We start from the raw sequence: 27,843 nt of genomic DNA, 5'->3' as shown, positions 1-27,843 counted from the left end.
GCGCGCCGTGCAGTGCGCGAGGTCTACATGACGCGGGAAGAACAGGATATTCCTCCAGGACAGTTCGAGGGTTACTTCTGCACCTGAATGCGACCAGAGAGTAAGAACGCGAAGAGAACGATCGAGCAGGTGTTCAGCCGCCCGAACCTCACGAAGAATGCAACTTCTCACCTGTACATAAGGTAAGTCTCGCTGTTGTGCGCGCGATACGCTTGCACCGACAGTCGCGCGCTTCAAATCTAAAAAGCTTTATGAGAATGATAAACTGTCATGCGTTCTATATATATATATATATATATATATATATATATATATATATATATAGTACGGTTTGCGCTTATATATATATACACATATAATGTGTTTATGTATATATATATAAGTAAATGAACAAGTAAATGACACGTGTGTCTTTATTCTATTGGATGCAGAGAATCCATTACATAAGCATTGTGTCGTATTATTAGTCTTATCACTTAGATTGAAACTGAGAAGATTCATAGTAAACTATTGGATAGCATCATGCATCCTGTCCCCTGCTGCCCGTGTCTTTTGCCTATGTGTGGCAATTTCTATTAATATCTATGCTCCATTTAAATCATCCTGACCCCATTTTAGTGCTCTATATCATAAACACATTGTGATATTTAATGGAATTATCAGATTATGATATATAAATACAATAGATGCTTAGATACAAAAATATTGACATATTGTCAAAGGTTTGTCAAGTGCACATGTGGAATTAAATAATGTGCCCGATTTGATTTGATTTGAATATTGATTTTTTTTCTCATTTATTATTATTATTAATATTCTCTTATTTAAATGTGTTTTTGTGTCAGTTTATGTGAAGTGAATGACATCAATTGAGTATTCTCTCTTTAGTTGAGTTGGGCTCTTGTTTGTCATTTTCATCTCTCTCCTGTTTCTCTTTCTGCAGGTACTGCTGGCCTATGAATGGGACTGTGCTGTGGCCACCACTGCTTTCTGCGCTTCAGTCAGGACTATGTGCTGCCCATGTGCCCCTCTGAATGCACTGGCCAGCTGTTTGCGAGAGCAGGGAGGGTGGGGCGGCCCACCGGGGGCGAGGCGGAAACAGGGCGATGTCCCCTCAGTTCCGGATCGCAGTGCTGGGAGCTCAGGGGGTGGGCAAGACGGCCATTGTGAAGCGCTTTCTTCATAATGACTACAGTGAGGTGGCGGTGTCCAGTAAGACACGGCGGGTGCATCTCTCTGCCGCAGTGCTCAATGGTCATGTGCATGACCTTCAGATCACAGATTACCCAGCCATCAGCAGCTTTCCTGGCAGCTCTCTGCAGGTACGGTACCCAACATACCACAAAATATGACTCTGACCTGACCTTGTGTCTGGACAAAGTTTAGCACATTTAGAGAAAGCACATTTGAGGTACCAAAACAAGGGCATATAGGTTTGATTTTGACACTGGTGGGAACGTAAAAGCAGCGGAGAAAAAAACTTTATTCATGGACAGCAAGGTTTTAATCTATATTGACTATATTAAGGGCAATGACGGAATTAACGGAGATGTAACATTATCTTTACTCTGACCATAGTGCAATCGTCTACATCTCTCATCAGCATCAGAGTACATCGTGTATATGTAATACTCTATAATATATAAAGCACTTAAAGCGTTAGTTCACCCAAAAATTCGGTCATTAATTACTCACCCTCGTGTTGTTCCTAACCCGTAAGACTTTTGTTCAACTTTGAAACACATATGAAGATCTTTTTATTGAAATCTGAGAGCTTTCTGTCCCTCCATTGACAGTCTACGCAACTACCAATTGCAAGGCCCAGAAAGGTAGTAAAGACATCATTACAGTAATCCATGTGACTCCAGTGTAGGGCTGAAGCGATTAGTCGACATTGTCGACAAAATATCTTGTTGTCGAGTACTAGTAGTCGTTTGATCTCACGTGACCTAATGTAAGGGCCTGCAATATCACGATTTGACCGCTACGGCGCTGTAGCGCTAGAATGTAATGCAGCCGTTACAAATGCTATTGCGGTAGATGAAAACAGCGCGAATTATGACGGAGTACAAACGAATCCGAACTAGCAAGGTGTGTGAAAGTTTCACAAAACTTCAAACCAAGAATTCTGTCGTATGCAATACATGCAACTTGCTTTTCACGGGAGCACAACATGCGTGTTAAAGCACTTAAAGAGGAAACAAGAGGAGCCGGTGAGAGGTGAATGTTCTCCAGCTGGAGCTAAATAACTAGCAGTACATCTCTTTATTAGAGAATGCAATCCTACTAATAATAGCAATAATATTAACAATAATAATATAATTACAGTAATGTGATGATTTATGTTTGCATAGAATAAAGCTTGATCGAGCTTAGGAGTCAGGGCTGTTTTTATTATTATAACACTATTAGGTATTACGGTCTTATCACTTGCCTGTATTTTGTTCCATATTCACGAAGACTTACAAAAGGAGATGTTATGAAGAAAATCATGTCAGTTACTTTTTCATACTGTAAATTAAAAGGTGAATGTGAATGTCTCTGTCAGCTCAGCACAATTGTCATGTCAATTATTGTTTTAATTTTATACTTATAATAATTGTTTGCAGTTTAAGTTTGTCTGTAATGCAGCTGATTAATTTTAGCAGCTGAACAGAATATTTAATCAATGCTTAGAGAGCATTTGTGTGTGATTTGAGTTGGACAGAAATCTGAACACTTAAAGAGGATGACCTGTTTAGTTGGCTCAAAGTTCTTTAAAACAACCATTTCAAAAGCTGAAGTGATTTTCTTTTTTTTATAATAGTTAGAATATGTATAACTCAGTGTTTTCACTTATTGAAAAAGCTGAATAATCGTTCCAAACTTACTGATTAGTCGGCGAAATAATCGATGATTAGTCGATTAATCGTTCTAATAATCATTCGATTAATCGATTATCAAAATAATCGTTTGTTGCAGCCCTGCTCCAGTGGAGTGTTAACCTCAGTTTTATGAAGAGATACATATGTGTTGCAATGAAACACTTAATTTACTCATACATTAATGTAATATCCATGCGAAATTTACATTATATAAAAGTTGCATGGTATACAATTATGAGATATTCGGATCAGCGACAGTCTCCGAGGGTGATGGAGGTTTATGAAGGGCCAATTAAACAGAATCTTTTCAGTGTTTTGAGATGGGCTCTGAGTTTATGCACAGTAAAAGCGTTAGTATTGCAGATTGGTTTATAATGAACCAGTAACCTGAGAGCTCGTGGTTCTGCGTAACACTTGTGATTTCAGACAGCTTGAAAGGATAAAAGAGCCACTTGAGCAGCAAAAGGCCTTTTGTCTCAGCTCACTGTTCTTTCTCAGTGCTGTCACAATGATTCAGTGCTCGAATTAGTGACAATGGGAAGAGAGGATTCTTTCATAACTTTACATTTGTAATTATATTCTCAATTGGAGTTTAATGTCAGAGAGCTAGAGGTTACCTTGAATTATCATTACCTAGGCCCTGTTTATACATGGTATTAAGATGCGTTTTGGTCGATCGGATCACAAGTAAACGAGGTCTAAAGCGTTTTGAGCTTGTCCACTTTTAACCACTTCCAGAGGTAGTCGAAAACACATTAGATTTAAACTTTGTCGTCTGAAAACCCAAGTTTGGTTTGAAGATGAAAAACGTACCAAGCACAGTGTTCCCTCACCATTCCCGATTTCTAACACACACTCTCAGCGTTCGGCTGGTCTTGTGGCTGTCAGAGCAGAAATGCTGATGCTCTCCGTATGTTTTTCCGTTGTCTCTGTGCGCGTTCATATTTAAATTGGCCGAGATTATTTCGTCCATTAGATCGAAAGATCAGGACAGAAGTGGTTGAAAGTGGACAAAAGAGACGGATCCGATCTAACAAAATTCATCTTAATACCAGGTGTAAAAGGCAACTGTTTTTCTTTCTTCAATTGCAAAAGCGAGCATTTCTCCCCAAATCCTGACTAACCAGTAGATTTTATCTGAAAAAGCACCCTCCAATAAAACATAATTAGTTTGTAAATCATAAAGTGCTAAATGTGGCATCAGTGGGCCTTCTATCATTCTTCACATGGCTGATATACACAAAGAAATGGAGAGAAAAAGAATAGGGAGATCATTATCTCTCTTGTTTCCACATCACCTGTTACACTCCTATCTCCTTCAGTTATAACTACCTCATATTACTCAGTTCAGAAAGGTTCTGAATGAATCATCTGAACATGAGTAATATGAATCTCAAGGGTCAAGAGTGAAAATGTTATGTTTTGTTTATGCTTAGTGTTATTATTTTTGTTGAGCACTCTTTAAAGCCTGACATATGAAAGGTCAGAAATTTTATTTAAATGGAACAGTTTAGTGAACCATTAAAAAAATATTCATCTATCGTATTTAAATACATCAGGCTTTTATGGCTCATATAGTATTGTGAAAATATGGAGCTCATACTTGAGGATGAAAAACACCTCAATTTTATTCAGAGGTCCAAACTAAGCAGAAATATGCAGTTTGATGCAGTTGCTGATATTTATTAAATTCTGATTGAAGTGTAAATCAGTGTAGCAGACTACTTACATAAAATGCATATAATACATTACAATAATATCAGTTGTCTCTCTATATCTCCCAATAATAAGTCTTAGTAAGATGATATTTAAATGCTTAGTTTTTATGATAAAAGCTCTTTAGTTTTTATTGCAGGGGACAAACATATAATGCAATGATGATTGAGAGGAAAAGCTAGATGTATCATATTTAATACTCACAGTTTAACATCATTTTCTAAATAATGATGTATGGATAATCAAGTAAACTTAAGTTGCTTGAGTTCAGTAAGTGTTCATCTTATACGAACAATATAAAAGTATATGTTATGTTTACTTTATAAAAGTCAGTAAAGACTTTTTTTTTTTTTAGCAAAGGTTTGGTCATGTTTATAATTTAGAGGCAAACTTAGAAGTTTGCATATCAAATATGATACAGTAGGCTTTATAGGCTAAACTGAGCTTTGTGTTTCACATGATCAAGGTCTTGTGTTGCTATAATGTGCTCTATGTCTGTGCAGGAATGGTCAGATGTTTGCTGTCGAGGCATCCGGAGCGCTCATGTGTACATTCTGGTTTACGACATCTGCTGTTTCGACAGCTTTGAGTATGTCAAAAGCATGCGGCAGCAGATCTTAGAGACCAGGTACGTGATGGGAATATTTGCTTAATTCTCATTCACACCTTTACATCTTTGCCCCCTTCTCTCTTCCTGTTATCTGTTTACACCTGAATTCTCTCTATTTTTTGTCCATTCCCAGTTTTTTCTGCTCTGCTTTATCTCCTGCATGTTTCTCAACCCTTCCTTCCTTCAATGTTGTGTAATTACGCTCAAAAGGCGAGACCCTTCTGTAATCATTGGCTGCCAGCACACTGGGTCATTTCTTCATCATTTGGATCCAAATCAAAAAGAAATGCCTTCTTTTCCCATCTGCTGATTGCAAAGGTCATCTTCAAAAGCCAATTCAAAAACCTCCGAGACTTTTTGCTTCGTACCCTGAGCAGCTTTGATGATGAGGCCTAATTGTGGCTGTTTTTGGCTGCATACTATATCTCTTTGATATCATTCAGTGTTATTGTGGGAATGAATACCCTTCTTTTTTTAGCTCTGATGAAATAACTTAGTGTTTTATAGTCAATATACTACAATCTCTGTGGATATCTTGCACTTTTTGTGACATGTGAGACCAATTTGTCACACAGTGTCTTGAACCGTCCAAGACCAAATGGTGTATTTATAGGAGTAAAATGAACTAATAAATTGGTTAAATGCAAAAAAACATTTTCATAATCAGCATTTTTACTCAGTAAAAATATCACAAAACATCATTAAAACAAGAAAATGATATTTTTATAATAATACGATGTTTATATTGCACTGTGAATCCGAATAAGTTGGCAAAAAAAATCTGCTGTAATCAGTTAGATATCCAATTTTTTTAAGATAAGAAATTCAAAGCAGAACTGGCAGATTTTTATTTTGTACTCATACATTTTAATTGCTATTATGGTAACTTGAAATATTTGAGTAAACTAATTCATACATTTAACTTAAAATTATCATGTGATCTCAACTTGGCTAGCTTTAACTTTATAATTCAGTAAATGCTAAATGGTAACACAATGCTTTGATTGCATTGGCATAGGATGGCAATTGCTGAAGGATTTTGGCAATATAGCACATTTAACATCTGTTGTCAAACCAAGCTCATGCTCCACTCATCACCCCAAAAACCACACATATCAGCAACTCTTCCAAATAATCATAGCAAAACATTAAACACTACTAAATCTCCCACTAAACATTAATCTTGCTCAAAAAACATTACATAACACTCAATTTTAGCATCTCCCTTTCAAGTGTCATCATGGCAAAGCATACTGGGAAATAGAAATCTCAGACCAGATTCAGTTAAATTTAAGTTTGTCTAAATTAAAAGCTCAAAAAAAAAAACCCTAACAATCTAGATTACTTAAAATGTGTCAATTCTGTGAACTAAAAAGAAAAAGGAAGTTCTAAATACTCATAAAAGTTAATTTGATTGAACTAATTTGTTTAATTAAAGTTTACCCTACTCAAACCAATTAATTATTGTGAGCATCAGAGTTTATGTCAAAACTTACATTTTCTCAAAATGTAAAAACTGTATTATTACACAGCTCTATTTACAGTACACTCATATAAGGCAATATATACCATATAGCAAATCTCAATTAACTGATCTTGATCACAAAATGTAACTATATTATCATTCAGCTCTTTATATAAATTTGTAAGATATTATAGACATTAATCTCATGATTTTCTGTAAAGCTGCTTTGAAACAATGTGTATTGTGAAAAGCCCTATATAAATAAATTTGACATATTATATTATATTATATTATATTATATTATATTATATTATATATGTATTGACTTGTTTTCAGAGAATATATCTTTAATATATTTATTTTTCTTATGCAATAGGATTTAAAATGCCATGTGTATCAAAGTAATACACACAGTAACAGTGATGCTCCATCGTTATTTAAATTCAGCTCAGTCACCGATTGGCTTAAACGGTCAGTGAGGGCGTCAGCGCTGAGCCTGTCACTCACAGGCAGATTTAGCGTAATCAATGGCGTCAGCTGTCATGCTTCGCTTGCGTCAAGGCCTGAGCATTGAGACAGCCAGTTCCGGTGTCAAACATTCATGTTTTATTGATCCAGGCAGAACACAATTAAGTCACCTTGGCCCGATACTGCCTCACAGCCTCGACCGCACAATAGGAGGAGGATGAGCCAGCTCGATTCACTGATCTGATGTGCTAATAACCAACAGAAGTGGCTCGCTGTCAGTCGTTCCTGTAATAAGACAGAGCCTGTTAGAGTGACAAATTACAAGAGAGACAGTAAATTAATCTTTGGTAAAACAATAGCCACCTGTCCTGATCTCAGATGAAGTTTGTATGGAGATCTGATAACATTATTAATAGTGTCCATTTACAGTAGCTGTCCAAAAACATTCAGTACCTAGACAGAATTTTTCACCCAAAAAATTAAAATTAGCCCTTGATTTTCTGGTGTATATGACATTCTTCTTTCAGACGAATAGAGCTGGTAAGTCTTGCCCCTTCCGCTAACCCCACTGGACCTCTAGGTTGAAAAATCGTCAATGCAAGTGAATGGGAGAAAACAATTATTTTCTGGTCCCGTTTGAATTGTGCCATGAATGTGAACATATGTTGTCTGTGAATTTTTTATATAATTTTCCGTGTAAAGAATGCTACAATTTAGCGGGTAGAAGTTTGATACGGTTAGACTTTGTGTGAGAGCACTTTGTGGACTACAACTCTTCGCTGCTTTCGACGCGTTTGAAACGTCACCACCACTAGCACACGGACACTAGCTCACGGATCCCGCTAAACATGGCTGTGTCTTTGGTGCACTTCACCGCCTTCTTTCAGGGAGAGGACAAAATCGTTGAGGTTGGCGAAAACCACGGGTAAGTCAACTTTATGGGGTGACGTCACATAGGCGACATGTAGTCTTTCTCGTTATGTCTTTTCCACAACTGCTAGCCGAAGAATCATACCATATACTGTCAAACTCGTAACATGAAAGATTATATAAAAAATTCACAGACAACATATGTTCACATTCATGGCACAATTCAAACGGGACCAGAAAATAATTATTTTCTCACATTCACTTGCATTGACGATTTTTCAACCTAGAGGTCCACTTGGGGTTTTACGGATGGGCGGGACTTACCAGCTCTATACAGTCGGAGTTATATATAAAAAAATGTCCTGGCTCTTCCCAGCCTTATAATTTGGCGTAGGTCGACTTGTGTACGGCCGTCTGCCAGAAACTAGTTATTTTAGTCGATAGAGTTTTAAATATGGATATTTTTCTCACACGAATGCATCGTTTCACTTCAGAAGGCCTTTATTAACCCCAGCAGAGCCGTTTCGAGCACTTTTATCACGGATGGAGATGGACTTACAAAAAATATACCCATTGACTACCATTATAAGGCTTGGAAGAGCCAAGACATTTTTTTATATAACTCCGATTGTATTCGTCTGAAAGAAGAATGTCATATACACCTAGGATGACTTGAAGGTGAGTAAATCATGGGCTAATTTTCATTTTTGGGTGAACTATCCCTTTTAAATGCATGAATGTTTCGCAAATCAATACGTACTCGGGTCTTCAACGACTCAGATCTATATCTAACACGGATGGATCTCTAACTGCCGTAATAGTATAAAACTCTCCTGATATTTCAGTAACAATTACAAAACAATAAAATAAAGTATATTTTGTCACCTTTTGGTACTTGTAAGGGTTCAATTTGAGCAGATGTTTTTTTACCATCATCACTGTCCTCGTCAGAGCTTGTTTCCTCAGTGCATTCAACACCTGACCTACAATTGAGATTTAAATCTCGCAAATTCGCAATTCGTCCTCGCAATTGTGACTTTAAATCTCGCAAATCTGATTTTGTTTCTCAAAAATGTAAGGTATTACGTTTTTATGTGGGTGTAGTTGCGAGAAAAAGTCAGAACTGGGAGATTAAAAAAGTACCGATTACCTTTATTTTTTATTCCGTTTTGGAAACAAGCTTCCGTATGTTAATCCCCAATGGTAGTTAATGTTATAGTCCCTGCCTTTCAGTCCGATCATGTCCGAGATTGAAGCACAACTCATGTCGGATATAGCTCAGCAATCCAGACTGACAGTCAAAACACCTAAATATTAATGACTAAATGAATGAATCAGAGAATAGATCGAGTTAGTGAATGAATGATGAATGAATGCGGTAATAAATGAATTCTGTTTGCGGAGGGTCTCTGCTGTGTTTGAGAATGAAATGATTGTGTCAGGGATCAGAGACCAGAGCCGTCACACACGATGACTGATGGACAATGCTGGTGGTTTCTGTCAATTCAAGACCCAGAGTTACGCGGTGACTGACAGTACGGTGTCTGAGGTGGTTTGGGGCTAATTGTGTTTACGCCACAATCTTCTTATCAGTACACAGACACACGTCAGACATGAGATCAGCTCTGAATGATTAAGTTTTGTAAAATGACTCCACATCAGAACTGTATCTGTCCGCTCGCAGTATTTTCCACAGCAGAAGTCTATTTTTGGCTTTCCTTCCCAGTACAGTCCGGTGCAGCGTTGTGGAAAGCCTCTGTGAGGTGAAACAATTGGAAATCTATTTGTCTTTTTTCAGAGCTGCCAGAGGCTCAGGTCATCTTGAACAGAGATAAGTGTGGAGACATATAAGCTGCTCTCCGGGATGTGTGCTCTCTGTTGGAGACTGGACCAGAGGTTGATAGAACAGCCGACTCTTGACAGCCTGTCACTGCGGAGCTGCACTGAACCCGTTTGCACACGCAACACATACGAGAGGCTGCTAGACACCAACAGCCCGAAAATCCTCTCTCTGACTAATAGACCTTAGTCAGGGTAGCGCCATTTTATTTTTATTTGACAGGAATGAAAACAACAAGCATGTGAGGGATAGAACACGTATAGTAGTGCGTTCAATGGATTGTACTGTTGTTGTTTTTCCTACTCAAGTATTAGCTTCATATTCCCCTGTATCATACCCTGTACCCTGTTACATTTCAAAATATTAGATAACTATTATTTCATATGTCAAACATTACAGGGTTAAGTATAGTTTTTTTTTAATACTTCCTATATGCTCTGGCGTGATTAAATGATTTCTGCACCTTCAGTCGGCTGAAGATGAACAGAATTCCACGAGAAGTCATTATTAGAGAATGTTAAAATGAATACATTTTTTGTCTGTGCATCATCCACATCTTTCAAAACCCATTAAAGATGTTTAATATTTCAGTGTTGTGATGTGAGATCATTATCTGCATCTATGAAGTGACCACTTAATCTACAATTTGCCTAATTTCTCTCCAAACAAGCAATACGTGATATTTAAAAAAAACAATCACAGAATACCAAATAGGCACTATATTCTGGAAGAAAGAATGAGGGAAAAAATGACATGCCAGTTTTGGCATATTATTAATCCTGCAGAAGAAGACGTGCGATAAACAAGATTAATGTTTAGTTTCATCTTCAAGGTAACAACAATACAATTTTATTTGAAAATGACTTTGTTTGATAAAGGTACTAAGGCTTTTTTTTTACAAAGATGGGAAAAGGGCTTTCATCTACACGAATGACGCTGTTTAGGATGTTGCCATGGATTTACACTAATATGTATGTTGATGCATGAAATTCCACTTTGGCTGTTTACACCTGATATTAAGATGCATTTCAGTTGATCGAATCACGAGTGGACGACACTAAATACAGGTGTAAACGGGGTCTCTTGTCCACTTTCAACCGCTTCCAGAGATAGTCGAAAGCGCATTCAACCGGATTGCTTTCGTAGTGTAAACGCTCATGTGTTCAAACAGCCATAAAAGACCGTCTACTCTCCGCCTACTGACCTAATGCGTAAAGATTATGGGAAGCACGCTAGCCAGACTGGATTTAAACTTTGTCGGCTGGAGACCCAAGTTTGGGTTGAAGATGAAAAACGTACCAAGCACAATGTTCTCTAAGCATTTCTGATTTCTAACACACACTCACAGCGTTCGGCTGGTCTTGTGGCTGTCAGAGCAGAAACTAAAGCTAATGCTCTCCGTATGTTTTTCCGTGTTCTTGTTCATATGTAAATTGCATACTTTGTCCATTAGATTGAAATATCTGAAAAAGCCAAGGCCATACCTTTATCTTTCTGGCCATAGACCCTCCTCTCGGAGAAATCAGGACAGAAGTGGCTGAAAGTGGACAAAATAGACGGATTAAAACACCAGGTGTAAACGGGAATGTGTCTCCCTCGTCTACTTGTGATCCGATCGAATAAAACACATCTTAATGCCGGGTGTAAACAGGGCCTTTATCGTGGAAGCATCTAGAATAGATGGATGCGCGGAGAGCTTCAGACAACACCAAACCTTTCAGAAAGATCATTTGTAGAGATTGAAATGGTTGCATCAGTCTGGTGAAAACGCAGCCCAAATTGATCCTCTTGAAGAAGACATTCCACTTCATCAAATGCTTTATTGTATTGACACAAAGACATACAATCACAGCAGGGTGGTTCTGTTCATTACATGCTACGTTAAATACCCATCTGATGTTTTCCACTGTGTGTGTTTAGTAAGCCTAGACAGTTTTAACGCCAAGAGGGTTTGCGCTGGTGTAATCTGTTTGTAATTCTGGCTCAAGTGTGATGAGGCACCATGTCTGATTTAGTAGATCCCATATATGCAAGGTTTATCATGGGTGTAGTATTATGTTCCAAAAGAATTCAGATAACCGCTTAAATTCAAATGTAATTCTATTTTGTCTAAATAAAAATGGAATAATAAAAACTAAACTAAAACCATTTTAAATGCTACAAGTAAATTTAAGCATTTTAACATTATAATGCACAGTGTGAAAAATGAATATTCATTTTGGTATTTGCTAAAAATGTATAAAATTAGATAACATTATCACTCACCGGCCAATTTGGCTACTAAATTTTGAAGTTACCGGCCAAAAAATAAATAAACCTCTATGTCACAGCTTTCATATATATATATATATTTATATAATACATAATTGTTTACTTTTTTTTGTTATCCAAAATCATCCAAATACCATCTAATCAGTAATATCATCAGATAATCAAAATGGTACTGTTATGTTGTGCATCCCTTGTTCAATATCAATAAGATATCTCCCAACGTCATCACAAGTAAACAGTCGACTGACTATTACAAGACAATTTTCAGTCAATCAACCGCAATTGCAGGAATAAATGCGGATGACATACAAATGTTTAATTCACTTTTCAAGGCATTGTTCACAGAAATTCTGCCATCATTTCATTCCAAACCTGTGTGACTTCCTTTCTACTGTGAAACATAAAAGAAGATATTTTGCTAAAAGTTTTTGTCCAAAAAAAGGAAATCAGTGGTAACCAAAACTGTTTGGAACGACTAAACCTTGTAGTATAAACGTTGGCGCTATACACTCTTAGAATAAAAGATTCTATAACTTTAAAGGGTTCGGTCAGTCACTTCCTTTATAGAATCTTTTAGGGTTTATTTTTTGGATTTAGTTTTAATTCATTCATTTTTAATTTCAGTCAAATGTTATGAATTAAACAGCTCGTAAACATACTTTATCACTAGAAAAAAATTGAAATCATTAATTTAACATGAAAGTATTATGTATAGTCATTTAAGACATTTCTCCTTATATAGAGAACCTTTTTTGCATAAGGTTTTTTTTTTTTTTTTTTTTTTTGAGTCAAGAATCCAAGGGTTATATATCGAACCCCATTAAACCTTTCATAAATAACCTCCATCTATGGAACCTTTACATGGAACAAAATATTCTTTGTAGTGGAAAATGTTCTTCACACCTTTTACTGAAAGTTTTTTTGGGGGAACCAAAAATGGTTCTTCTATGGTGTCTGTGGAATATAATAAGATTTGACCCATCTTGTTTGTGTAGAATTGCTTTTGCATTCTGTATTTACAGTGGTTGTGTCTGTGTGTCTTTCCACAGAGTCATGGGCTCTGGGGAGACGCCCATTCTAATAGTGGGCAACAAGCGTGATCTGCAGCGAGGTCGCGTCGTCCCCCGACACAGCGTATCTGACTTAGTCCGAAAGAGCTGGAAGTGTGGATACGTGGAGTGCTCTGCCAAGTTCAACTGGCACGTTTTACTGTTGTTCGGAGAGGCTCTCCGCAGCATGGGTTGTGCCCGCTGCAAACACGTCCACGCCACCATCCGTTTCCAGCGGGCGCTCAGGAGAGAACGATGCGTCCTAATGTGAGGACTTCTGCTATGGCGATTTATGGGATCTGTCAGGCTGTCTGAAGCTCGGTGATTGTTTGGGCAGCTGGAAGAGCTGTGATAACCCTCTTGCCAAGGAACTTAACATTTGGGATTTTAACTATGGACAGACAGATGTGGTCTTAAAACATGGAGTCCATGTTGCTTAATTACCTAAGCCTACAAATTAATGTCTCTCTTTTTGGACTGAGAGAACACAATCAACATCTCTCTCTGCCTTTTATCTTAGAAATCCAAACTGCCAAAAAGCTGATGGAAGGTGACAAAAATCAGCTTTAATGTTACATTAGTACACTTTCTGTCATTGCTTATGTTCCGGCCAGGACAGAGCATGGGATGCTCCCTCTATGCTTATGAGCAGGGTTAGGTATTGTTTGAATTTCAGCGATTTCAGTTCTGATTCTGCTTATCGATTCCGGTTCTTATCTATTCCCAGTCAAACATTTAGATATCAAACGTATTTATTCTGTGTTTTTTTTTTGCAAAACATTCAGCTGAATAACATAAACAAAAATCATCAGCCTAAAGACCAACTAACTAATATAAATTTATATAAATGTTAAAGATAAGTAAGTATGGGTCATTGACGAATAAGGTTTTTAAAAGTGTAAAAAATGTAATTAAGATATAATTAATTTTGAAACCATTTTTTAGTTTAATTAAGTGTTAACAATGAGATTATGTGGTTTGTACAATCAATTAAGACTGCTTATGTCATTTTTTACAAGATGGACAAAATTTTTCACCGAAAAAGTCATTCAGTTTAATCATGAATTTATTTGAAATTATTAATTTGCAGATAATTATTCATGAAAAAACCTGATTTGACATTGATGTTGAGATAGTATATAGTGTGTACCACGGAGGAAATATGAAATAACATTATCACTGATCTCATAAATTTAATCATTTTATTTGACTACTCTAAACCCTCCTACATATTCAAGTAAAACATTGCACAGGGAAACAAGAAAAGGGGAAATTTAGAAAAAAAGCCTAATCTGCTTTATATTTGTATTATTGTAGTTCCGTTAGTTATTAAAAACAATATTATTCTATTTAAATATTTACTGTATATCAGTTTTAACGAATGACCAAGGCTGGTTATAACGAATGACTATGTCTGCTGCCCTTGACATTATGAATATTTAAGACAATACACAGACAAAAATAGTTACAAACGCACATTTTATTTTTAATATAATGTTAATGAAAAAAAGTACATCAAACATGAAACAATTTATGTCAGGACCACTATCATCAAATACGATTGACAATATACATACAGTCAGTAATACAATTATAACAAATAAGCAAATTAGCAATAGCTCAAATAAATACATAGCATAGTTAGATTTTTTATAAATAAAATATAGATTGATCCTTATTAAAGTTATTCAGTCAAGATCAGTGAGTGATTTTCTTTTTCTTTTGGTATAGATTAACATTTATGACACAGACTGCAGCAGGTTTATTAGGCTGCTGTCACTTTAAGAGCTGCACTGGTCCAATATACTGTTACACACATTTTCTTTCTGAACTGTTTACGTTCACTTAAGACATAACCGACTGTGTTTTACGAGAATATTTTGACAATTTTGTGTGTATTTGTCCGTTCAAGCGCAAGAAGACGCAAAAGAGAACTATATTTGTGCACTACATGAGAGGCGGCTTTATGTGTGCGATCTAGATGTGCGCATCAAGGAAAACAGCGCACGAGTGCCAAATTGAGCTCTCTTTCGCATCTTCTTGAATGATTTAAAACCACGTTAAAATGTGCACACAGGAATCGATAAGCGGAATCAAAATTTTAATTTTTAACAAGTATCCGATTCCAGAATTGGGATTGATTTTCGATTCAACCCCTACTAAGCTTAAGTATCTTCCAGTACCTGCAAGCAGAAGTGTTTCCCAGCTCAGGTGCCGTACACTGGCACTTATAATATTCCACACAATACAAATTATACAAAAGTCTTTGTTCTTTGGACACTTTCGTGTATTTAAAGGGATAGTTCCCCCAAAAATAGCATCATTTACTCACCTCTGTGTTGTGCCAAACCTGACTGTCTTTCATATGTGGAATACAAAGGAGAAATTATAATAATGTGGCGGTCGCTCTTTTCCATGCAGTTATATTGAATAGTTACTGAAGCTTTCAAGCTTCATAATGGACGCAAAACACCATACAAGTATTATAAAAGGATCCATATGGTTCTGAAACGTTCTTTTTCTTGCTTTTTAGTTAATAACAAGTGGTGCAGAAGTCGTATGTTACAGCATGATGCATGAAATCTTTAGCCTCCATTCACTGTAATTGCATGAAAAAGAGTGACTAGTAAATTATTAAAAGTTTATCTTTTGAAAGCCTTGAGGATGAGTAAATAATGATAGATCTTGAACTATCCCTTTAAGGTATGTCTTGATACTGTGTCTTATCTCAAAAATGTAATTTATGCCGAGGTATGAGAATTTTTCCCACTTTGAAATGCTGTAGACACATTAAATCAAGTCACAAGGGCAAGAGGAAAATATCATTTAAAATGTAAATGTGTTATAAATGTATGATCTTACATTGTGGAACCCACTTTGTCATACAGAGGCTCGGATGATGTTTGTGTCAGGCAAGTAAAAGATTAAAAATATTCCCTTCTTTAATAATTTAACCAACCACATCTCTGGCACATATACAGACCAGCTTCTTCTACACATCCCAGTCTGATCAAAAATATGTTAAATACAAATGTCTGTGTAAAGAGCACATTTAATAAATGGACACTGGAGACAGAAAATGCATTCTCTTCTGTGTGATGTACGAGTACAAAAATCAATACTTACATCAGTATCTGTTCTTCAGAAGTGTATCTGCCCTACTTTTTATACAATGCACTATATGTACTCAGTAATAAGGTGCGATACGTAGCATGTACAATAGAAATCAGTGAGGCATTGCTTGATGTTGTGGCTCACTGATGAACGCCTGTGCTGGTGAAGATTACTTATGTTCATTAATCCTTTAACAATCAAAGAATAATTTCAGGTAACGTGACAAATGGAAGCACGTCATTCTCAATAATTGGATGAGATTCAGTGTAATTCCAAAAAGCTGAATTTAATCTTTTTATCACAAGTCCCCAGAATATCATGCTCTCACAGTCCTCAGAGGGCATCTTCAAAGCGCTCCTCTCCACTGACAAGAGTCTGGGGATGAAAGGGGACTGGGGTTTGGAGGGAGGGAACAAGGAGAAGAAAGTTGCAAGGGAGCACAGCTGCTGTAGTGTGACAGGCTGCAGTTCTGACGAAGCTATTATTAGCTCCAGACTTATGCCAAGAGTTATTTATAAAACCTGCAGCCAAAAACATTGAAGCACAAGGTGACTTGGAAACGGCAGGGAAGAAATGGTAGCGGAATGCTTGGAGGAGCTGAAATGAATAAACAGCGAACGGGGACAAATTCTTGTACAGTCATTACATATTTACAGCATGTTACAAAATGTAAAAATACACAAATTCGAATCTGTACAGACAGACATTCATGATGTGACAAACATTCACATGGCTCAGATGTCAGTGTATCAGTTTTTATTAAATGGGGAAAGTTTCACCGCTTGAACGCCTGATTGTATGGAAGAATAACATCTGATCCGTCACGTCTACAGGCCCATGACTGCCCGAGCGTGACGTTGAGGAGAAATGCTCATTTTTAAAAGGATATAAATTCAGACAATCTACGTTGAAAACCTTAATCTAAAGTCTAAGAATAAGTCAAACCCAAATTATATTTTAAAGCGCTCTGAATGTAGCATAGTTTAACCAAAAATGAAGATTCTGTCATCATTTACTCACCCTTTTGTCACTCCAAACCTGTATGACATTCTTTCTTCTGTGGAACACAAAAGGGAGATATTTTGGAAAAAAAGTCTTGGGGTTATTTTGTCTATACAGTGAATTCAGTAAGCTCCAGTGTTGTTTTGGACCCCATTGACTTTCATGGCATGGACAAAAACTGATTAAACATCTTATTTTGGGTTCTGCAGAAATAAAGTCATACAGGTTTGGAGTAAATCAGTAAATGATAAAAGTATTGTATTTTTGGGTGAACTATCTCTTAGCTCGTTAGCTTGTACGTAGTACACAGAGTGGAACTGGTAAACATCTTAGTGCGTTTAGTTAACAATTATAAATTCATTAGTTAGACCCTAAAGAGTAATGCAAAACAACAAAAATCCCTTACAATATTTGACAGAACCAACATGGCATTGCTATGGCATTAAAACTATAGTTGTCAATTAGTTTTTTATACAGTAAATGCATGTGCTGTACATTAAATATATATATAAACAATCAACAAACCAACAAAGTATCTCATTTAGGTTAATGTGACTTTAATCTCTGATGAAAGTGCTGTGCTTTTTGAAAAGGATGTTGAAGGCTTTCCGAAAAAATGCACTTTTGAATAGCAAGTAAAATAGTTCCAGACTAACATATTATGGCTTCTTTGAATTGGCAGTCAAATTTTCAGTAAACTCCAAAATTACAAATTTCTGAGTTGTTGATTAAACCCAGGTTTCCAGATCTTGATCTCCAAGTGGTTCCTTGTTTGCTCTTTGGCACTTTGTTGCACTCGGTACTGGGACCTGGGATTCTGGTTTAGCCCAAGTGTTTCCTCGAGAGTTGTCTGTGCCAAAAGGCCCATGTGGGGAATCATTCCCTCTCTGGTTTTGAGAGTTGGCATCTTTGCAGTTTGTTCTTTTGTAGAAGACTGGTTTTGGGATCTTTGAAGGCTTTCGGTCGGACCTGTGGTCACGTCTTGGTCGCACACAGGGTTTTAGTTTCAGCTTGAAGATGGATGGCACTCTCTCTGGTTTCCTTAAGGATCTTCTTTGTTTGATTGAACAACTCCTCTGCTTTTTTACATGCTCAGTTCCTAAATTTGATACTTTGCCAGGGGGAGTTTTGGTCTCAACATTTGAGTTGTCAACTGGCACTTTAACAAGTTCAGCAGTCTCCTTTGAATCCATACTGGATCCCAATGAGGACCAAGAACTGGTCATACAAGGTTTAGAGACCTTAAGGTGATGTGTGGTAGTGTGGTCTTCCACCACCTTGCCTCTGAGACCCTTAGGAAGAGTGTTCATCCACTTCTCAACTGACACCTTCTCCATCTTCCTTTGGCCACCAAAGAGTTCAGCCATGACTGCATCAAAAGCCCTGTTTCCACTGTCGGGTGTTGCCCGATCAAGACTTGCTGATCTGTGTGAGGCTTTACAGTGGTCAGATGGAATCTCTCTCGAATTCTTAGGAGTCTCGTGATGCTTCTCATCAGAGCTAGTGCTGGTTTCTGTGTCGATGCTTAGCTGCTGTAGATTGCACAAGATTTCCTCCTCTAGGCTCTTGTAGAGGATGGCTTCTTGAGAAGGGCTGAGAGGAGGAGGAGTGAAGAGATAGCTTGTCTCAATTCCTCCCTCTTCACTCCCTAAAGACTTCTGAAACTGCACAATGTTCGGCACGTGTAGAGCCAAGTGCTGTACCTTCTTGCTGGCTGATCTATCTGCTCCTTGTTCAAGTTGGCCTTTCTCAGTTACATCCAGAATATTTTGCGGTTTACCAGGTGACTCTTCTTGAGAGATCTTAGCTGGTGTTCTAGGTCTGGTGTGTTGCGCTTCTGAGATGGCCCCTGTTATACCTTTAAAAGGAGAAAAGTTGCGGATGAAATGTGCACTCTTTTTGGGACCCCCATTGCCCTCTGGCTCATGAATAGTGATGTTCGGAGGTTTGGAACAGGAATGTGTGTTTCTGGGAAAACTCTGGAAGGTCCTTCCTGGACTTTCTTTCATGTCAGAGACAAGGTGCACTCTGTCCTCATTCTCTCGTCCTTTTACACCAACGGTGGAATTTTGTCTCAGTTTGGAAACAAACTGCGATTTGGTCCAGGTTTGACCCAGATTCTTTTCAGGCGCTTGCTGGCGTTGGGTCTGATTGGTGTTTCTCTGAAGGACTAGAGGTGTTTGAGGACGCTGTATCTCAGGTTGTGGTGTGGTTGGATGATGGGTGGCCCGAGGAAGACTGCTTGTCAGGCGAGGTGTTGGTGATGTCCGTGTTGCATTTCTGCCTGTCCTACTGGAGGAGTTTGTTTTCAAGCTATCTTTTCTGTCAGCACAATTGTACACTCGAGATGGAGTACTCGGTCTCTCACTTGATCTAAAAAGAAGGGGAAAAAAACACCCACACACAGCCTTGTTAGGGTCAGTGAGTCTGTGGTTCCTCAACAGCTGTTAAAAGTATCATGTATTTAGGGACACCAATATACATGATTAAGCATATGGTAATGCAAACTCCATTTTATCATATCAGAAGGGATTTGTTCAAATGGACACTTCATGGACATACATTAAAACAACCTAATTTGCAGGCCCACTCTCAGTTTATGGCCTCATTTACACCAGACAATGGCATGTGTTTATCTGCGTTTTCACATTTTGAGGTGGTCTGGGACTGATTTCGACCACATTTAAATAGGATGTAAATGCAAATGAGTTTTTGTTATTGGCATTCAGTTATTGTCATTAGCCTTTTCTTTTTTCTTTTGCTGCTTTTATTCTGAAAAAGAGACCAGACACTGCAGGTTTGCAATTTGCTTACCTAATTTACTCAACAATAACCAATGCAAGAAATTACAGAAAACCTTTGGAGTTATCTATCAACATTTCTTTATTTTTTTTTCCAGTAAATGAATGCAAATACTCATATAATATGTAAGTGAGTGGTGATTTGCATTTTGCACTTAAGTGTGATTGCATCTATATGCAGTCACACTGGCGATTTATTGGAATGAACGTGTAAATCAATGCAATCTGGATGAATATAATTTCAGATAATAATCACAGTGATACAGTCTGTCATAAGTGATTATGGTTGCAAACTACTGATTAAAAATCATTTTAAAGTTCAACTGAAATCAAAATTGACCCTATTTACTTTGTTAGCGCATATTACTAGTCTTGTGGTGAACAATTAATCCGTGCAAGTTAATACACAGAAAAAATTTGTCTGCCGTCGTGATCTTTAATCAAAGTCTGAAAAGTTGCTTCCGGTCTGGAATGGCGTTCCTTCTCTGATGACGTAGGTTTGACGGCTTGGTTTGGGAAATGCTTAACCACTCCCCTCAAACCATGCGTCTGTAATGAGCGAGAGATGGAGAGGAGGAGCGCTAGAGTAAAACCCTGCCCTCTGTTCAATATTCCTTTTCACTGGGAAATACGTCACAACACTGGAGAAAAGTCGTTTGCAACTTCCGGTTCACGCGGACTTTAATATTAGATAAGATATGAGAGTTATTTCCCCAAAAATGGAAATTCTATCATAATTTACTCACCCATATGTTGCTCACACTCTCATTCATCTTTGAAACACAAACTTAAGATATTTTTAAGAAAATCTGAACAATTTCAGTCCCTCCATTGACAGCTAAGCAACTGCCACTTTAACGCTTCAAAAAGTTCATAAAGAGATCGTAAAACTAGTACATATGAATTGAGCGGTTTAGTCAAAATTTTCTGAAGAGACTCGATCGCTTTATATGATGAACAGATTGAATTTAGGCTTTTATTCACATATAAACATTCATCAACTCACACATCAGTTGTGGTAAACTGAAGCTCAAGCATGTTCACTTGACGTGCGAGAACCAATGAGGTGCATTCTTGTGTTACGCAGCACGTTTGAGCTTCTGCAAGAACCAATGAGGTGCATTCTTGTGTTACGCAGCACGTTTGAGCTTCAGGTTTGCGCATCAAGTAGGTTCGGTTGAACTTCAGTTTATCCTCGCTGATCAATGTTTAAATGTGATTAAACAACTAAATTAAATAGGTTTATCATATAAAGCGATCGAGTCTCTGCAGAAAAATTGGACTAAACCGTTCAATTCATATTAGTTTTTCAATCTCTTATGAACTTGTTGAAGCATCAAAGTGGTTGTTGCGAAGCTGTCAATGGAGAGTACAGAACTGGGTCAGATTTTTATTAAAAATATCTTAATTTGTGTTCCAAAGATGAAAGAATGTTTTACAGGTTTGGAACAACATGAGGATGGGTAATTAATGACAGAATTTTAATTTTTGGGTGAACTAACTTTTTAAAAGTTATTAAAAGTAATTAACCCACAAAAGTCAAGGCACTCATTTCTTGAAAAAAGGATGAAGGTTAATTACCATTGCTCTCTCCTTTTGTTATTCTACTCATTTTATTACAACGATTTAATAGCCAACATGTGATCATTAAATGTGTGTATAATAGAGACTATAACTCTACTATAATAGAGTAATAATAATATAAGATAATAGCCTCTGTAATTACATCTTTGGACATTACTAATGAGATGTCATGATGAAGTGGAACAAGTTTGTTTCTTAGTGACTATTTAATAGCTGAAGGAGCAAGCTCAGTGTGTGTGTTTTTTTTCTTTCTTTTTTTTTTTTTTTTATATCACAGTCTCTGTCTCTCTCGATGTCTTGCACACAAACTCCTGTTTATGCCTCTGGGTGCTGTTATTGTCTGGGTCTCAGACAACAAGTAAAGTGTCTGTGAAAATCCAAGGGTTTAAGTGGATTTCTATCTTCCTGTCAGCCAGCTCTTTGGCTGCCTCAGAGAAAGATTTTTAATTAGACAAATCACCTTCCAACAAGTTCTGACTGTATACTGTATATAGAAGAAAAAATCCATCGCGATTTAACAGAAGTAACGACAGATCTTTTCTTATGCATTGTGACGTACATACTAGTGAATCAGATAATCGGGGAAAAGAAAATCTAGGGCGGGGACAAGGTTCTATTTATCGGTTGTTGATTGGATGGAGGCAGATCTGAATATGAGCTTGCAGTCGATGGTAAGAAAGGGGTTATAATATACAGACGATATGATTGGAGAAGTCCTGCTTATGTTTAAATTAAACATGCACTAATGATCATTCACAATATTATCAATAATATGCATTTAGGAAATAGATAGGGTGAATTTAAATTTCATGCCAACTTCAAAGTCAATCAAAACGTAATGGTTAAATAGTTATTCAGGTACTACTTAGCAAACCAATTGGACACTTACTTGTTAGGAGAGGGGCTGTTTCTCCGGTGGGTGGGCTGATGTTCAGGGTCAGGGGAACAGGAGGAGCGTGGAGGAGAGGGCCGTCCTCTCTGGGCTCTGTATGGGGCTGAAGGGGTCCAGACAACTGGCTGAAGAGGCGACTTAGTTCGACTCAGCATAAGAGTGGTCTGAGGAGCACACTGGGCATCAGGTCGTGGTGTGGTCAACCGCTCTTTGATCTCATGGACTGGAGTAGCTGGACGTGCGGTCAACTTATGGACTGATATGTATGTGTGAGAGAGAAATAAAAGAGGTTTTCCAGGAAATACTGAGCCAGTTCCTTAAAGTGCCCCCATTATGCTTTTTTTGGATATTACCTTTCATGTAGAGTGCTATGTAGCTGTTTTTGAATATAAAAGGTCTGCAAAGTTTCAAAGATCAAAGTGCACGACAAATGGAGTCATTGTCTCCTAAAAGCAAGAACTAATTCTGAACTGCCTGAAATGAGCCGTCAGTAAGTCCAGTCTTACTTCCTGCATAGGTTTGTGACAAATTTGCATGATATCAGCCTATGGACTTCATATTGGTAGCCTGCAAAAAACATCTACTTTGATAGTTGTAGCTGAGGCCTGGAAGAGTTTGTCTTGGGTTAAGAAGACGCTGTTTTCTGTGTTCACTTCCAAATAATAGCGTTACGTTTCCGACACACACTGTAAGCAGCAGACCGATCACAACAGACTGGGCCATCTGACCAATCAGAGCAGAGGAAGCTCTCAGAAAAAAGGGGTTAAGAGAATCCTTGATCGAACCGTTTAAGATACTGTGATAAAAGAGGTGATGCTGCAATGTATATTATGAGAAAATTAAAGTGTTTTTTTTACCTTGGATGCATGTAAACCTATTGTAGAAGACTTCTGAAACAAACTTAAGAGTCTTTAAAATAGCATAATAGGGGCACTTTAAATAAGTTATTTTAATATACTACAGTACATGTGTTGAGATGTGATGAAATATTAGTAAAGATTATACAAACATTATCCCACAACAATGTCTCATAATGTACTTCATAATGCCAAAGCAATCTTAAAGGGATAGTTCACACAAAAATGTTTGGGTTGAGAATGATCACCTACCACAAACCTTTCACTGTTTATATAATTTCTGATGCTAATTTTTGTAGGTAGTTGTAGGTGTGTATTTGTGAGCATACTGAGAGAAGTGCAGCGGCAGGGATCATGTTTGTCGAGATAGTGCTCCAGGGTGTCCCATCCTCCGCCCACTCGCACCATAACATGATTCCTCAAAATCTACACACACACACACACACACACACACGTCTTAATAAAACATCTCATGTGTCATGTTGTCATATCAACAAAACATTTACTTTTCCATTTATGCTCAACAAAGCTACTGAGACAGTAAAATACATATTTTAATGACTATGATAGATCAACATTTTCCAGCATAGACAGGCAGTAATACGAGTAGTGCTCAGAAAAATGTTAAGTTGACAGAAAGGAAAAAAACAAGGTTTTATATACCCGAACAAATATGAGAGTGTTGGAGTCTCCAACCCTGTATTTGCCCTCTGATACCTTCACCATGGGGAACTGGGATGGACAAGTGCATCGGCTTATCAGAAACTGGACCTGCACACACACACAAACACAAAAACGTTATTGTATTCTAAGCAGATGTAACCTGTCACTTTGAAAGCCTTCATACATCAGTAAGGAGAGGACCCACAAATCAAAATGACAGGCTAATCCAAAGTTCTCCTTTTTTCCTATCCTGCAAATCATTTTAAATGCTAAAAAGAGGCATGAATCTTATAGATGGATGTTCAGCTTTGACCCTTTGGGTGTCCTAGTTTCCAAGGCATCCTCTTGAATGCCACATCAGTTGGATAACTGTGGGGTTCGTGCCACAGGTGGTGTAGTGGTTAAAGCCTAAAGCTGATAACTAGAAGGTTGGTGGTTCAGTCACTGGAAGGAGCAAGCCATGAGCCGCCAACATTACAAAGCACTTAATTACAGATTGCTTGTGCCTGCATTAAGTGTACTTATTATTGGCAAGTCGCTTTAGATTAAAGTATCTGCTAATTGACTGATTACTAAGAACAAACATGAAAATGTTCATTAGTGATTAGACATCAATGGTGAAAAAAATAAGACATTATATCTTTAATACGGAAAATGTATTATTTTTTTTATAATTTAACACATTTCCCCCTTTTAAATTCTCATTAATGTAATGAAAAATTATAAAAAGTACAAATAATAATTTTTTTATTAAAAAAATTATTTACAATTTATATAGTAAATAGTTTTTATGCTGTGCTCAATTGTTGTCAAACATGTTACAATCACTGATCTATATAGAATGTCATTATATAGATCAGTGGTTACAATGCAAAAATATTAAAGTTGCTATTTTTCTTTTCATCATGCAGTTTTTGATTTTGCAGTGGAAAACGAAATAAGTTCTTGACAGGTTTCGTGAGATTCGCCTAAAGGGATTATTAAGATTAAGACTGCAATGAATGTCATTTTAATCCACATTTTATGCAATAATTGCTTCATTTAGATTCAATTCTTAATTAAAATCCAATGCCCTCAGCACATCAGTAAACATGAATTTGATCTTTGATGCGGCACCATCTCATCCAGGTTCTGGATGTTTATCAAGCGCCTCTGTGGTTTGGGCTGAGCAGGCAAGTCCTCCATCTCCTCACGAATCTCCTCCTCGATCTCCTGCTCCAGCTGAATGAGGACCGGTGAAGCCATGCCGAAACGAGAGGCCCGTCTGGCCACCTCAAGAAGACACAGCACAAAATTCTTCTCATTCTTACGCAGGACAAGGTCGTCTGTCTCGAACATCAGTACATCTGCAGTAGGGGTAGAGTTTAAGACGGTGACAGAAAACAGAACTGGAATTATAAGAATTTATTTATTTATTTAAATAAAAGGCATTTTGATTATGTTGCGCTGATCTATATAACAGTAGTCTTGGACTTTTACTGACAACTTGTAAGATGCAACAACAAGCAAAAGCAAAGTTTCAGTTACTGATGTCATTATACAAATTCACTATTCAATACTAATTCATTCCACTAGCAAAATATCTGTTAAAGGGATACTCCAGTTTTTTTGGAAATAGGCTCATTTTACAACTCCCCCAGAGTTAAACAGTTGAGTTTGACCGTTTTCGAATCCATTCAGCCGAACTCCGGGTCTGGCAGTACCACTTTTAGCATAGCTTAGCATAGATCATTGAATTGGACAGGACCATTAGCATCTCTCTCAAAAAAATGACCAAAGAGTTTGATATTTTTCCTATTTAAAACTTGACTCTTCTGTAGTTACATCGTGTACTAAGACCGACGGAAAATGTAAAGTTGCGATTTTCTAGGCTGATATGGCTAGGAACTATACTCTCATTCCTGCGTAATAATCAAGAAACTTTGCTGTCGTACCATGAGTGCAGCAGGCGTAATGATATGACGTAGCGCCTGAAAATAGGTCTAATAGGTTAGACAAACTTAGTCCCGGTCACGTTGGAAGTTACTGAGCTGGGGACTATTTTCAGGCGCTGCGTCATATCATTACGCCTGCTGCACTCATGGTACGGCAGCAAAGTTTCTTGATTATTACGCAGGAATGAGAGTATAGTTCCTAGCCATATCAGCCTAGAAAATCGCAACTTTTTATTTTCCGTCAGTCTTAGTACACGATGTAACTACAGAAGAGTCAAGTTTTAAATAGGAAAAATATCGAAACTCTTTGGTCATTTTTTTGAGAGAGATGCTAATGGTCCTGTCCGATTCAATGATCTATGCTGCTAAGCTATGCTAAAAGTGGTACCGCCAGACCCGGAGTTCGGCTGAATGGATTCGAAAACGGTAAAACTCAACTGTTTAACTCTGGGGGAGTTGTAAAATGAGCCTATTTCCAAAAAAAGTGGAGTATCCCTTTAAGATATAGGCTAGTATAGACTAGATGAATTGTATAGAAAGAAGAACAGTGTTGGGGGTAACACATTACAAGTAACACGAGTAATGTAATCAGATTACTTTTTTCAAGTAACAAGAAAAGTAATACATTATTTGTACATTTACAACAAAATATCTGAGTTACTCTCTCAAATAAGTCCCCTCTCCTGTCCCCATGTTGAGAGAAATCAGGAGTAAATATAGAGTTGTGTGAATAAAAACAGTAAAATTAAATATGTTAAATAACACAAAAATTCTTGGTGTATTTAATGTTACTTTATTAACCAATGTCTTTGCTGCTGACCTTCAATAATTCAATTAAACCATACCATTAAGCAAAAATGACTTGTTAAACATATATATATTATATCATTTGTAATTTATAATTTGCATTTCACTGTGAAAGGCCTTTTACGTTTCCCCAAAATATAACTTTTGTTTGTTTGTTTTTAATAAGAAACAAACAAAGCAAGCCCAGCCAAGAAAAAGCAACATAATGTAACACATTACTTTCCATAAAAAGTAACTAAGGCAATTTGTCACTTTTTGGGAGTAACTTAACACAATATTGTAACGCGTTACATTTAAAAGTAACTTTCCCCAACACTGAAGAAGAAGAAGAATTCTATAGGTCATGTGATCTCCATAAGACTGCATGTAAAGCCTACTGTTATGACTGGAGTCTTCCTCTCATGTGAGTATACATGATTTTAAAGATATTTATTGAATTTACTATTAACTTTCAAATGTGTAAAACCTTGGGAAAGACTACATTTGAGCAAACAGTCCAACACTTGACAAGCTTCGCGACTATTGTGAGCTCACAGCACTCTCTAGAGGTAAAAGTCTGAATTGCAAACAAGTGATTTTCAATCAAGCGGTTTTCATGTGATAAAGTGATCATTCTTAATTCAACAAATATAAAACGTCACATACATGTACAATTATAAAACGTACCTGAAATGCTCATCTCTTTTCGACACCAGTTGATGAAATTCGTCACATTATCCCGGGCCAGGAATGTTGTTGGATGTGCAGAGCTGACGAAAGTGACCCCAGAAGCGGGTAACGTTTGTTGGATCTCAGTGGTTCCGCTCTTCTTCAGAAACTCATCCGCCACTCGTGTCACGTTATTAGCGTGAGCACACAGAAGCGCACCTGTTTCCAACACCTCCAAAATATTATTTACGTCAATATCCACGTTGTATAAATCTCCCAGCCATTCTGCCAGGTCTTCTTTCATGGCATAGAGATATTCCTCGCCGGATTTAAAAGGCTTGATGCTTTGATTGGATGCATGCTGAATTCCAGACATGGCGTGGATTGA

General features: G+C 37.3%; 2 protein-coding genes across 2 annotated transcripts; one reads left to right on the top strand and one right to left on the bottom strand.

Annotated features, from left to right (window-relative positions):
* Window positions 1–13,542, top strand: rasl10b (RAS like family 10 member B). Its single transcript, XM_084414291.1, has 4 exons — window positions 1–182; window positions 944–1,322; window positions 5,084–5,208; window positions 13,154–13,542. The coding sequence occupies exons 2-4, from the start codon at window positions 1,035–1,037 to the stop codon at window positions 13,422–13,424; spliced, it is 684 nt and encodes a 227-aa protein (XP_084270417.1). The 5' UTR covers window positions 1–182; window positions 944–1,034; the 3' UTR covers window positions 13,425–13,542.
* Window positions 13,543–17,877: 4,335 nt separating this feature from the next.
* gas2l2 (growth arrest specific 2 like 2) lies at window positions 17,878–27,831 on the bottom strand (the record flags this gene model as incomplete). Its single annotated transcript, XM_084415384.1, has 6 exons — window positions 17,878–19,642; window positions 22,544–22,802; window positions 23,733–23,829; window positions 24,067–24,174; window positions 25,183–25,412; window positions 27,474–27,831. The coding sequence occupies 6 exons, from the start codon at window positions 27,829–27,831 to the stop codon at window positions 17,998–18,000; spliced, it is 2,697 nt and encodes an 898-aa protein (XP_084271510.1). The 3' UTR covers window positions 17,878–17,997.
* Between the last annotated feature and the right edge of the window lie 12 nt (window positions 27,832–27,843).

The sequence above is a fragment of the Rutilus rutilus genome (assembly GCF_951802725.1).
Source record: "Rutilus rutilus genome assembly, chromosome: 7".
In the NCBI taxonomy this organism is placed as follows: domain Eukaryota; kingdom Metazoa; phylum Chordata; class Actinopteri; order Cypriniformes; family Leuciscidae; genus Rutilus; species Rutilus rutilus.
Note: the sequence above shows the minus strand (reverse complement) of the source record. Positions and strands in the feature narration are given on the sequence as shown.